Consider the following 14,369-nt stretch of genomic DNA (forward strand, 5'->3'; position numbering starts at 1 on the left):
TGCTCTAAAGTCCCAAATTTTGAGATACTTTCTCAAAATATCAAGAGCTATCTTACCAATTTTTACCAATTTTTACCAAAAAAATGTTTGATTTGACATGTTTCACCGTGCAAGCTCCTAACAAAAAGCGCTGAACAAGGAATGACCTCCGTTTACTATCTTCATCCGTCCAACAGTAGAATATGCTGCCACGTCATGGGACTCCCACACACACAGAAACACAAGCTAACTGCAGCAAGTTCAACGTAGCTTAGCTTGGTATGTCATAATAATAATGCCAAATAATTGTGTGCAAATTTCCGCTTTACAGTATTATAGTTATAACGTATATTGTAATTTACATTCAATTATGTGTCGTTTTCTTTTGTTTTGCTTTGTACTCAGGGTGAGGAGCATCCCCATCCAGGAAAAAGATATTCATCCAGGGGGTTTCCTCGACATTGCTATCTACCGGACAATCCTATAGGACAAAAGGTGAGACACATTTTTCAAACAAAAATGTTTGCCTCCCCTTTTTTTTTGACCTGCCCTCCCAAATGTTTGCTTTACCTATAATGCTCCCTGGGGTACACATAAATATTGTACCACCGCCATCACCATGCGAAAATGTTAGTGAACCTTGCAACTGTGAAAATATCTATACACAAATAACTTCTGCTGATAACACAAATACAAACATTTGTAAATAATTGGCCAAAAAACAAAAAAAATCCGGAAATTCAAATGTAAAAAAAAAAAGTTTTTATTTGCATTTCCCGAATTGGATGATGATAGATAATTCATCATAAAAACAGCCAAAACTTTTTAGGAGGGGGCGATGATACTCTGCTGCCTATTCCCCAGACAAACCCCACTAAATGCCGCACACAAGCCCTCGGCCACCTGTGTAAGGGCCAGATGGATATGATCATACTGACTTCTGAATTATTCTTGAGGGACTGTTGAGGAATTTCCTTTCTTAACCCTAACTGCCTAAGGGCTTTTTGGCGACGAGAAGGGAAAGAAGGAAGGAATAAAGAGAGAAAACAACGGAAGAAGTTGCTTGCTCTGGGTGGGATTCGAACCTGAGACTCCTCGCATGCCAAGCACTGGGTCGGCGACACTTTACCACGGGTGCTGGGCTTCGCTAGCCAGCGAAACCGTGCCTATATACCACAGCGCATATATCAAGTAGTATTTTGTAGTACCCCGTCCTGTTAGGAATAAGATTTGTCAAACTCCCTAATTTATAACAAGTTTGGCGAATTTGTACTGCTACAAACTCTTACAGGTTACACAATTTCAGGACAAGAGTTTTTGCAATGCGAAGAATAGCGTTGTCTCTAAAGATGGTATGATGGCACAGCCATTTTAAGCCAATGAATTTCATGTGCATGTATGTATAATAGGCCTACCCTGCTTTATGGAAATCCTATGTGAGCACTCAGTATTGTACAATATGCATTGTAACTGTGTAACTTCATATATCATTGATAGTGTTATAAGAAATGTGAATAAAAGCTGTGTTCATATGCTACATGATGTGTACTTTAAAACAATCCACCTTGCTATTGTATAATGATAATCTCACTTATGAAGTTATGACACTAATCACATTAAATAAAACATTTACACAGCCAACATATCAGTACCATTTACCAACAGCGGAAAGGTGCTGACCGCGAAAGATGGTGACCGTGAAGCACGGGTGACGGCTAGTTTATAAAATTATCCATATCTTGAAAAGATATGGATATGCTATTTATATAATGCTATTTATAACATTTTGGTAATTTTAATTTTTGGTATCATTTTAAAGCTTATTGTCTGATGCTTGAATTTATATTCAAATCATGAATTTGTTGTGCGACTTGTTCCTGGTTTTGTCAGAGTGGGTCACATTTTATAAATAATTGATTTAAGTAAATAACATCTTGGTATCACCCTGTGTCTCTATAGATGCTAGTTAGCTCAATTGATAGGCATTTGACTATGATGCCAGAGGTTGTGGGTTCGAACCCTAACTGTGGTTTAGTACGCTCTTGTGGAAAAATTAAGTTAATTCCCTTGAACAAGAAACTTAACTGCTAATTGTCTCATTGTAACTCGTACCAAAATTGGGGAGCTGATCCTGGCTGTGATGGTTATTATGGAATGTTTAGGGTGTGTGCTTCTTACCTGCAAGTCTCTGTGTTGTTGTTTAATGGTTTATGGCATGATATGGGGCCGTAGTGGTCAGCAACAAACTGTAAAGTGTGCTGAGGCTTGGGGATCAATGTCGATGTGTTGTGCTTGTGTGTTGCGCACTATTATTTATAATAAATCACTGCACCTTCTTTTTTTGTCTCTGTAGATCCTCAAGTTACTGGTGATCGCATGGGAAAGACGACTCATCTTTACTATTGGTACTTCAGCCACCACAGGGGAACCTAACACGGTGGTATGGAATGAAATACATCATAAGACTGAATTTGGCTCCAATGTAACAGGGCATGGATTCCCAGATCCAAACTACTTTGATAATATACTATCTGAGCTTAGTTCGCAAGGAGTCACAGAAGATTGTCTAGATACCTGATTATGGATGAGTGTGAGCAGTCATAAGGCAAAAAAAATTGACCGGGAGCTGACTTCAGGAGAGGTTTGTGGTGGACAAGTCACATTTGATCCTGTTTAAAGCTGGTTTAGCCATTGAGCTATTCCAGTTGAAATCCATATACCCCCTGTGGAAGACATGACCTTAATCTTCCACACAGGGAGTATGAATTTCAAATGGGGTACCTGATTGGGTGACTCCATTTCAACTGGATTAGCCCATTCTAGCTGCCAAACAAGGACTGTCTTTTGGAATTTGCAGGAGAGCATTAAATAGCTCTTCTGGAGCCTTCAAGGAGAGCTGTTTAGAGCATTTATAATAGTGTAAGGAGAGAATGGTCAGTTAAGTAGAGCTAAACATCACTCTTCTATATCAGATTTAAGGAGAGCAGTAGAGAGTGATTGCTCTCGCTCTCCTCAAAAGGCAGTCCCTGCGGCAATTTATATTATTACACAGGAGTGGTTTATGTGTATCGATGATTCACGCCTTTGAAGAAACGGTGACAATAGACCAGACAAAAATCTTAGATATGTGCTTCAAGGCCACTTACACCACGGTACTAGAGGCAGTTCTTGTAGCTGAACAATTTGTTTATATCTGTGTCTGTGGCAGTGAGGTAGAGCCAAAGATTACAGACTCTGTCATGTTTTGTTTCGCTTATGGAGGCCAAAATTAAGTACTTCCAGATTATTTTGTTATGCGTCAGACAAATTTCTCTACAAAGTGGATGTTTGTTTGCGTTCCATGTAACATATTGGGCCAAAATCGCTTAATAGGCATTGGACAACGCACAAGCGTAAAGATACAACTTATCGTTTAGTTTCTGGGTCTTGCCAATAAACGCTGGAGGTACACTCTCTGCCCTCCACAAGCAACAAACCAAAATGGCGGATTTACCTATGTAGTGTTACACATGGTAATTTTGAGTTTGTACTCTTTTGGTATAATCTCTATGATGGATTTACCATAGTGTTACACACTAGGTAATTTTGAGTTGGTACTCTTGGTATATCTCTATGGTGGATTTACCATAGTGTTACACACTGGGTAATTTCGAGTTTGTACTCTATGGTTAAAGTCTTTGGTAGCCTATGGTGAGTTGGCCTATCTGACAGAAATTGTAAAAGGGAATTTCTATGGTGTCCACAACTCCAGTCATCCTTTCAAATGACAAGAATTTTTATATAACCCCAATATAAATTTATTGTCATACTCTCGCACAATGTAAACCCAAATTTATACTCTTGTGGCTATACAAGTGACTATTACAAATCTGACCAATGAGAATGGGCCTTTGAATAGTGCTTTGGAAAGAACCGACTCTTGTCATTGGTCAAAAACAAAATCCGCTTGCCGTTTGCTACTTGAGTGTAAATTTGACCATTGAGTTTGATATTTTGATAGTTTTGTATCAATAATAGCCGATATTCAGAAAGGCGCGTTGATTTTAAAACTGAGGCTGTTGGTGTTGTGTTAATGACAAGGAGAAAAAGGTGTGTGCAAAGATTTGATATATTTATATATAAGCTGTGGCATCAGATGATCAGACTTTTAGATGTTAAAATGAGACAAAAAATATGTGTCATGGATGAATGGACCATCAAAGTAATTCCCCAAAATCATTCGCAAACTACGTCATTCTACTGTCAATGGGCTATTCCAGAAATTAATGGCACCCCCTAAAGAAGACATGAAAAGTTTGGTTTGTACCATAATTTTTTGGGAATTCCCAGACCAAAATCTTATCCAAAAAAAATAGGAATTCCCATTTTGACAATAAAATGATTAAACAATTTGGAATTCCCAGTGTCCCTAAAGAAGACAGGCAAATGTGTGCCAAAATTTTTGGGAATTCCCAAGCCTAAAATAAAAAGGTGTCTTTTTCTTGGGAATTCCCATGTCTTCTTTAGGGTTGTGAAAATAATGACCTTTTTTTTTGTGTGTGTGTGTGGGGGATTCCAAGAGCAAAAATGGTGAAAAATCCCATTCCCATGTCTTCTTTGGGGGTGCCTTTAATTTCTGGAATAGCCCAATGCGCACACTGAACAAGTTGAACACAAATTAAGGCTAGTCCATTTAAAATCCACAATCCCCCTGTAAAAAATAAAAATATCATCTTATTATACAACCCTATTTGAAACTCGCCCTCTCTGTTCGCAGAGGGTGTATATAATTATAATTTAAACAGACTTGTCTAGTGTGTTGATTCCATTTGAAATGCATACTCCCCCTGTGGAAGATATTTACAAAATCTTCCACATGGGGGTGTGAATTTAAAATAGAATAGCCCATTGAGGATGTGTGCATTAACAATGCTATATGTGACCATCCAGCACAACTGAGCCCTGAAGTTGCCAATCATCATTTTTGAGATATTCAACCAAAATATTCTGCTTGAAATTAGCTTTAAAATGATGTATATCATGTCTATAGTACTTGACTTTTAAGTAGTGAAAATCAATAAAACAGTCAAAAAATCCTTTGTTTCCTATTGTTTATTGTTAAGTTCAATGGAGCATATCTCAATAGTGGCACTGGCGACATCCGGGCTCAGTTGTGGTGGATGGTCACATATAGTGTTGGTTTCTTTGCAATGGAATTTTGGAATTACTGAAATGTGAATTGAGATTCATCTGAAATTCAGGTCTTGGAAGACTGATATTTTGGGTCTTTTAAATTCTACAAGAGGCACTGTAGTATAGTATACACTAATTTTCAGTCATAATTTTTTTTCAAATTTAATATTGATGTTAAGATAAATTATAATGTGTCTGTTTCGAGATGTTATTTTGAGAGAAATTATATTGTTATTTGATTGAACCTTACTGAAACATCCTCACAAGATTTAGATAATTCAGACGATTAACCTTTGAAATGAGGTGATATATCATGCCACAAAGGATTCTGGGAATGGTAAGAAATCTTCTCTGGGTGCAGACTACTACACTTGTAAAGTATGGTGATTATTTTAACTTGTCACTGAAACAACTCATTATTTTTACAACATTTTTGTACTAGGGTAAATTCTAAGCTGTATAAACCAAATGCTTTACAATGATGCAATTTTGTACTACTAAGTAAAATGTGACTTTGTAATTTACAGGAAAGCAAAGAACATTTGAAACAATTTCTAAATTGAGCTATTTTATTTAAAATCCACACTCCCCCTGTAGAAGATTTTATAGTGTAATTTTTCTGCAGAGGGAGTATTGGTTTCAAATAGAATAGACAATTTGGCTACTTCCATTTGAAATACTCACTCCAGTTGTGGAAGATATTTAGAAAAGCCATATACATGTAGAGGGAGTACATGTATGGGTTTCAAAATAATTAACCCTAGACAATTCCATTTGAAAAACATACTGGCTCTGTAGAAGACTTTTCTTATATCTTTCACAGGGGTATGGCAGATTTCAAAGAACCCATTAAAGAGGAAACTCCGCCAGAGCAGTTTTTCTGGGGTGAACCAAACGTGCCTGGTTATCAAATTAATCAGTACAAGGTTATCTTTAACTTTGACAGTGCTAATTGATGCAACAACATTAAACATCAATTAGCACCTGTCAAATTCAAAGATAACCTTGTCACTGAGTATTTTGATAACCAGGCAGGTTGGTTCACTCCAGAACTGCTCTGGCGGGGCATCGGAAAGAACATCGGTACCCTGTTCAATGAGATCTTTTTTTAACTATCGACCCACATTTGAATGAGGAATTAAAGTTTGAAAGGATAAGAAATCGATATACGAAAAGCAGAAATTCCAAAAATGAATGAACACAGCTGCCAACAGCTGTACGCGATGTAACAGCGATCGTATGTCGCGTATTTCAAAGTACAACATGAACGCACGACCATGGATACAATAATGAAAATATTAACCAATCATAAGCAAGTAGGCAAGGTTGGATTCATTTCCGCATTACGCCCGTTCATCGCACAGTGTACGCAGAGAATCATCACGCTGTTAACAGCTGTGTTCATTCATTTGAAATTTGTAGTAGACTGGTTCTCAAGTACCCTGATGTTTCACTAGTATTATGGGACAGCCTATGAATCTTCTCTGATCAATAATATTTCTCCATAGGCCTATTTGTCTTTTTTCTGGATATTTCAAGTCTGTTTGGATTTCTTTTGGTTCCTATTCGACTGTTGATATCCAAGTAGTTTGTGGTCCATTGAAATTTTTTATGGGCCCCCTAAAATCCTGGACCCAGGTTAATGCACCCCTTTACCCCCCTCCCCTTGCCAGCGGTACTGATTACAATCACTCTTTGTATTTTAAATACACATGATTGACAACAAGATTCTTGATTTGCTTATACTGTTTTATTTCACAATATCATCAATATATTAAGCCCAATATGGTAATAATTTTCTAGCTTCTATCAGGCATGGATCCAGAAAGGTGTGGGTGGGAGGGGTGGAAAAGCAATGGGAATGAGAGTAATGCTGGTAGTGGTAAATCCATGCCTATCTTTTGTGGTTTATTTTCATTAGAACCATATTAAGTATATTTTAGGTAGATAATTATTGTTGTTTCAAGTAGTTTCTTTAGTTGCATTCTTGATTGTCTCGTGATTTTAATTCATTCAGCACAAAGTGTTTATTTTTGGCCTTTTTTCCACACAACCCATAAATATATGGGAATATTCTCTGCATTGCACAGCGGCCATCTTGGATGTGCAGTAAAGGTGCATTTAAAATCTGTACGAGGAATAATCATATGAAATGTTTATGAAGTAATTTTTGTAGCATGTTTTTCCTTTACTCGCATAGCCAAGATATAGAGTCCATAATATAGGGTCCACAATAATTTCAATTTTTAAGAAGTCCAAAAATATTTTACGAAATATGAAAATGTAAAAAGGTATGTATAGTCCTACTTGTTACACATGTGGACCAATTTATATCGTCACACATCATTGCATTCAGTCACAATGGTTAATTGTGCAAGAAAAGAAGCTGTTTTAAAAGTTGCACCCGAGTCCATAGCAGTCTTTAACAAATGAAAAGACCTGGCCTACTGTATTGTTTGAGAGCCGATTCCTATGGACTCGGATGCAACTTTTAACACTGTTTAAAATGGTCTCTTTTTTTACATAATGAACCATAGTGACTGAATACAATGACGTGTGATGCTATAATTTGGTCCATATGTGTAAAACAAATAAGGCTACCAATACCCTTTTACAGGCCACGTTTGTATTTCGTCAAATATTTTTCGATTTATTTCAATAAGTATTTAGAGGGGGAACTTAGTTGTGGACCCTATAGTTGGTGCATTTATGAGCCATGAGTTGAAGGACCTAGTTAGTTTCCCTACCCTAGTTGCACTTGTGTAACATGGGATAAACTGTTCTTTGTACTACAAATTTACAAAATATATTTATGGAAACTTAATACATTATGCAATACATTATAGAAGATATCAATATCATTTTAGTTAAGGGATGAAATCAAACCGCCGGTTCAGGCGGTTCCGTCCGGTTTCCATTGTTCAGAATAGCAACCGGACTGAACCGGCAGATGACGGCCGGTCGAGTTTTGATTTCGTCCCTAACACTTTTAGCAGTTCTGTTTTTATTTTAAGTGTCTGGTATTTTTGATTATGTCCATGTACAGGTAGAAGCAGTTCAAAAGTGTAAAAAATATATTATATAATGGAAGTTTTTATATGCACTAAATAAAGCAGTATTAACTTAACTAATACATGAAGTGATTTGTTTTGCTATTCAATTTTGATGTCCTATGTTCAAGGGCTGGGCTATGAACGTTTGCACAGTATTTTTGTGGGGCATGACACCTATCGAATTGCATTCTGAATAATGAAGAACGTCTTTCTGATGTCAAATGATTAAAATTTATATTTTTGATATTTAACAGTACTCGAAGTAAACTTTATAAATCAATGATATGTACTTAAAGTGTATGTAGCTGGGATGAAAAGCAGGCGATCAAATGAAAATTTTGACCTTCGTATGAAGATATGGATTTTGTCCCCAAAAACACCAAAAATATGTAGGTCTTTTGGGGAAAATAAATTAAAATCTTTAATATGAAAGGTCAAAATTTTCAATTGATCATCAGCTTTTCATCCCAGCTACATACACTTTAAGTACATATCATTAGATTTATAAATTTTGCTTTGGACCTTGGGATATTCCTTGGTTCCAAAGGCAAAAATGTTTAGATTTTTCACAATGCCCTCCAAATAACCGATGCGCAGTTATTAACTCTAAATACAGACTGCCAAAGAATTAAGGTACCAGTTATGTTCACCCCTGTATATCCTAAACAAAGACAAATATGTCAAGCTTAAAACCAGCAGCCAATACCTGTACCCTTTAGCTTCGATTTATTTGTTGAAATTGGTTGAGAATTAAAGAAACGGTGACCTAAAACCCAAGGAAGGAACAAAATTAGACGTTGCACTTGAATGTTCTAATCAATCGAAAGCACAACGTGACCCATCTTTTTAAAGACAGACCCTGTCTTGGAGCTTACCACCTGTTTGGTTAGGAGTCCCTGCCATAACCCCATGAGAACTACCTGCTGATTGGCCAAAAAGAAGTTTTCATTATCAACTGAACCAATCAGCAACATTGTTAAAATTATTTCACCACACAAAAAAATTGTGGTGAATTATTTGCAAAACTCCATTCTGATTGGTGATTGAAGTGAAGATATCATGTAATTGACCAATCAGAGGCAAGGCAATGTTAGATCGGCAAGTAGTGCTCAGGGGGTTAAACTCTACCTTACCATATCTTTAACCCCCAATGACAACCCCTTCAACCCCAGATACCTAACCCTAAACCTAGGCTAAGGATAACCCCATGAGAACTACCTGCCGATTGGCCAAAAAGAAGTTTTCATTATCAATTGGACCAATCAGCAACATTGTTAGAATTATTTCACCACACAAAAAAATTGGGGTGAATTATTTGCAAAGCTCCACTCTGATTTGTGATTAAAGTAAATACCATGTAATTGACCAATCAGAGACAATGTTAGATCGGCAGGTAGTGCTCAGGGGGTTAAACTCTACCTTTAATACCATATCTTTGATCGCCAATGACAACCCCTTCACCTAACCTAACCTTATGCATGCCTTCTAAACGGAGTATACATAGAGGATACAATAAGCCTAGGATAAGGATAAACAATCCAGCTACAGATCTACCTACCAGCAGTGAATTATAATCACATAGACATTTTGAGGGTTTAGTACAAGATGGCAAATAGCTTGCCAAGTGTCATATAGGGTCCACAATTTCCCCCCTCAATACTCAATCAGAAAGCTATCCAAAGGTGAGCTATTTTAGCTGTTTAGAGAAACAAGATTTGTTTAATACTTTTTAGAATAAATCAAAATATATTTTACAAAATGTAAAAAGGTATGTGTAGCCTTATTTGTTTCACACATGTGGATCACTTTATAGCATCACACATTGCGTTCAGTCACGATGGTTAATTGTGTAAAAAAGAGGCAGTTTTAAAAGTTGCACATGAGTACATAGCATTAACAAACACATGAATGTACCTGGCCTACTGTATTGTTTGCAAGTTGACTCCTATGGACTCATGTGCAACTTTTAGTCTCTTTTATTACATAATGAACCATTGTGACTGAACGCAATGATGTGTGACACATATCTTTTTATACTTTTAAATTTCATAAGACATTTTGTAAAACATTTTTCGATTTATTTAAAAAAAAGTATTAAGAGGGAAGTTGATCCTGCATTTTAGATATGTACAATATAGAAAGCAGAAATTATCAAATGTCTATTTTAGGGCTTTCTTGCTCTATCCCCTCAAATTAGGCTATTCCAGAAATTAATGGCACCCCCATGTAAGTTTGTACCATAAATTTTTGTGAATTCCCAAACCAAAATTTTATCCCAAAAGAATGGTAATTCCTATTTTGACAATAAAATGATTAAAAATTGGGAATTCCCAGTGTCCCTAAAGAAGACAGGCAAATTTTTGCCAAAATTTGTGGTAATTCCCAAGCCTAAAATAAAAAGGTGTCGTTCTTGGGAATTCCCATGTCTTCTTTAGGGTTGTGAAAATAATGACTATTTTTTTTTTTTTTTTGAATTCCCAAAGTGAAAATTTTTGGGAATCCCATGTCTTCTTTAGGGGGGGGAGGTGCATTTAATTTCTGTAATAGCCCATTGTATGAATTGTTTTTACATAACCAGCATGGTTCCACATTGCACTATAGTTTTATTTTTGGTTACAGGTCAATAGTCCAAAGGGTCATTCATCCGAAAACTCAACAACTTGGTTTATAAACCCTAATTCTTAACCCTAACCCTAAACTTCACCCTAACCTATGACCTAAGCCATAATCTAACCCTAAATTAGGGGTTCATTCATATATTTTCATGACTAAACGGTTGTTTATGCCTGAGGGGCCGCTTGTGGCCCGAGGGCATTTCAACCGTTTAGTCATGAAAATATATGAATGAACCCCTGAATGAACCCCGTTCATACATACCAGAACATTTTGTGATTCTTATTTCATCAAAATAATAACAAAAAATTACAAATAACATTATTAAAAACAATGATTTTCCTTCATTTTCCCTACCCGGCGATCTCACATCCGGGACACCGGGCATAAACGCTGTTTATGCCCGGCTCTCGACCAATCACACGCACTGTTATATAGCATGTATGTATGAACATAACTTTAACCCAAACCTAACCATAACTCTAATTCTATCACTTACCCTAATCCAACTGTAATACTAACAGTAACCTAATCCTAACCTCAACTGCCCTAAATATAACCCTTTTTGAACTAATGACCCTTGGGACTAATGGGCTGTTTCCTTATTTTTGTTATATAATGTCGTCTGCATCACATACTGTCATATCTCAAAAGGCTGCCTTGTGTGATTTTTATTATCATTGCTGTATTTCATAATATTGTTATTTTATTTTCAGCATGTTTCTTTCTTTTATTAATGGGCATGAGATTGTAATATTGTGATAATACCTAAAAATAATAAATAGGCTATCAAGTTTTTTATAGTGTCTCACCACATATTAGATGACACTAATAAACAAAGTCACACAGGGCAGCCTTTTGAGATATGACAGTTGTGAAGCAGACGACGCTAAGATTCATACAGATAATAATGATAACATGATTATATAATAGCTTCCACAAAAATATACATTAATAATAGTCCATTTATTTGATCCATTCTTTTTTCTTGATGAGTTTTTCTAGCCTTCGTATCCTACTTGACTCCTGCTCCTGAAACACTGTTGTTGCATTGGGTGGACCCGATTCACCGTGTGGTGGCGCCGGCATATGCGTACGGAATAGATCTAGCATGATATTTTGATCGCTACGTTTGAGACCCTGAGAAGTGGAAAGAAAGAGCAAAATTGTTAACCACAAACATGGCTAGAATCAATGACGTCACATGTCAAGTGGTCTATATATTGAAAACTTGCACCAAATCAAATATAAGCAAATTATAAGGTTATTGAATAGAGCAGATTGGATCAGACCAATCTGGATCAGTACCCTGCTACCATAATTGCCTAACTCACTTTTCAGCAGAATTGAGCTCTTTGTCTAAATCATATCTCTATTACCATATGTACCTGCTGTAATAATGCCATTCACATTGACCAATCATAAATTAAATTCTTGGGTGAGTTTGGCAATTTTGACAGTTGATAAATGGTGAGTCAGCCATTTTAACACCAGAATTTATGCCTAACTAAGCTCTTCATTTGAAGCTTTTGCTCTGAAGTCACAGGCCAAAGTCACACGTATCAGTTATGTAATCACCCTAATCATTTCTGATAATTCCTTTTAATTTGTCTCATTATCATAGACATTTTTCTCGTCAAAAGATCCAGTGAATAAATAATGTTTATATGCACGTTTGAACCATATTTTGTATTTTTCTCGAAACTACAAAAAATGAGTTAAAGCATATTGATAGAACACTTGCTAACCTTGGTTTATAAAACACTGAGTCAACCTCAACTTGTAATACCTTACCTTCATGTCCAGTACTTTTTGGAAGTTGGACGCCAGTCAGTATCTGCTATGAGTTTGATGTAGTTATCTACAAATGCCTCTGTTGGGTCATGTGGGGACATCACAACCTACAAAAACAAAACATGCAAACAAAATGTACTGTTTAGACAATAATTACTGTGCGCTATTTGTTTTTTGAGGTCATTGTGGGAAATCGGGAGGGATTGTTTTAATTGTGAGATATTAATGACCTCCATTTGCGTTCACATTTTTACAAATAATAAAAAATTATTGGATCACATGCATCATGTTTATTCATGAGGTTATGAATTAAAGATATTAATCACTATACCTTAAGTATCATTTCAGCTTTGGTCATGCCCTTAACAACAATTTTCGTATAGCTGTAAAAACAATGAGGAAACAAAAATAGTATTGATTCAAAAATACTGACCAAAATATTATTTAAAGCAGTGTTATACTGCAAAATTCAAATACAAAATAAAAGAAACTCATATAAGTTACAACTGCTATCACTACCAAGGGGTTCTCGATTATATTTGCTTGTAATACAGAAGGCCAAACTCATTTCAAAGTTATGAGTTTGAGGGCCCATTGAGCAATTCGCTCATTTGGAAAATCGTAATATCATCAAACTTTTTTGCATCTTTAGCATAGATGTGCTAACATAGCCTGCTAGTGGTTAAGCCGAAAGCTGCATATTAAAGACAAAATAGGAAAATTAAATTTGTCAATAATGCTGTTTTCCTTGTTTTTTTGCCAAATTATTCATCTCCAAAATATCTAATGGCAATTTTAATGACTTATCCTTCACTATGCACAATTTTTATTTTTTACACTTTTGCTGTAATCACTGATTGGGCCTTTATGGACCAACCACAATTGGTCTGTGGGTCGGATCTGGCCCACAGGCTGCCTATAGTAAGCCGGATCTGGCCTGCATGCTGCCTATTCTATCCAATAATGCGCTTCTTCATTATCAGCAATTGCTATCTGAAGCCTGCCTGTTAATCCTACACCAATTCTGATTGTGGTTTACAAGGCTTCCTAATGCAGAATTTTTGAACAATTTGACTGAAAAGTTTTTACAACTATTTTAGTTTTTATGTAGTTTTGCTATTAATTTCACTACCTAAGCCAAAATGTCACTGACCTTGCAGGAGCTTTCCTGGCTACCTGCGATCCTATGGAAGGAAGATCTAGTAGGACCGTTTTCAAGGAATGTGTGTCGAGAAGAAGTTGCTCTGCTCCTACTGTACTGATTGGTTTACATTTGTATAAGTGACTAATAAATCTGGGTATAAAAGAACTGTTGGAAAAGAGAGTAAGAAAATAACAATAACATTAGTTTAGGCAGCAGATTCCCACTTGAATGCGATTCAAAATCTTCTAGCAACATTAATCTTAACCCCACTCAAGTGGTTTGGGTGGGATGGCCTGTGTGCTACCCAGTGACGTTGCTAGGTTTTCGTAACTGTGTGGGGGGGGGGCACAAACTTGTTAATGTACTAAAGGAAATATTTTTTGTCAACAGAAGCTGTGAATTATTGACCCCAATTATTTTTTGCCAAGTGCTCTCAAGAATATAAAAAGTTGGGGGAGGGAGGGGGTGCAGAGAAAGATTTTCCAATATGTTTATAATGCACATTTATATACCAATATCATTCAATGTGGCAATGCAAACAGCCAAAAAGGGAAGGGTCACATCCCAAATTTGGGGATCAGATACTTTGTTTCTTCACCCTGCACAAGGAGAGC

At 36.3% G+C, this 14,369-nt stretch overlaps 2 protein-coding genes across 3 annotated transcripts in view; one reads left to right on the forward strand and one right to left on the reverse strand.

Moving 5' to 3' along the window:
• The window catches only part of LOC140155585 (E3 ubiquitin-protein ligase DTX4-like), a 28,586-nt gene extending 20,304 nt beyond the window's left edge, over positions 1-8,282 (forward strand). For both annotated transcript variants that reach the window (XM_072178487.1, XM_072178488.1), the window contains exons 8-9: positions 385-474; positions 2,333-8,282. In XM_072178487.1, the coding sequence (XP_072034588.1) occupies positions 385-474; positions 2,333-2,557 (315 nt within the window). In that variant the 3' untranslated portion in view covers positions 2,558-8,282. The remainder of the gene's footprint in view (positions 1-384; positions 475-2,332) is intronic.
• A 3,337-nt stretch (positions 8,283-11,619) lies between these two features.
• Positions 11,620-14,369, reverse strand: part of LOC140155587 (vacuolar protein sorting-associated protein 53 homolog) — a 42,840-nt gene continuing 40,090 nt past the window's right edge. The window contains 5 exon segments of the mRNA XM_072178489.1: positions 11,620-11,957; positions 12,612-12,647; positions 12,650-12,718; positions 12,943-12,994; positions 13,765-13,920. Coding sequence (XP_072034590.1) covers positions 11,784-11,957; positions 12,612-12,647; positions 12,650-12,718; positions 12,943-12,994; positions 13,765-13,920 — 487 coding nt within the window. The 3' untranslated portion in view covers positions 11,620-11,783.

Source organism: Amphiura filiformis, chromosome 6 (genome assembly GCF_039555335.1).
Source record: "Amphiura filiformis chromosome 6, Afil_fr2py, whole genome shotgun sequence".
Taxonomy (NCBI): domain Eukaryota; kingdom Metazoa; phylum Echinodermata; class Ophiuroidea; order Amphilepidida; family Amphiuridae; genus Amphiura; species Amphiura filiformis.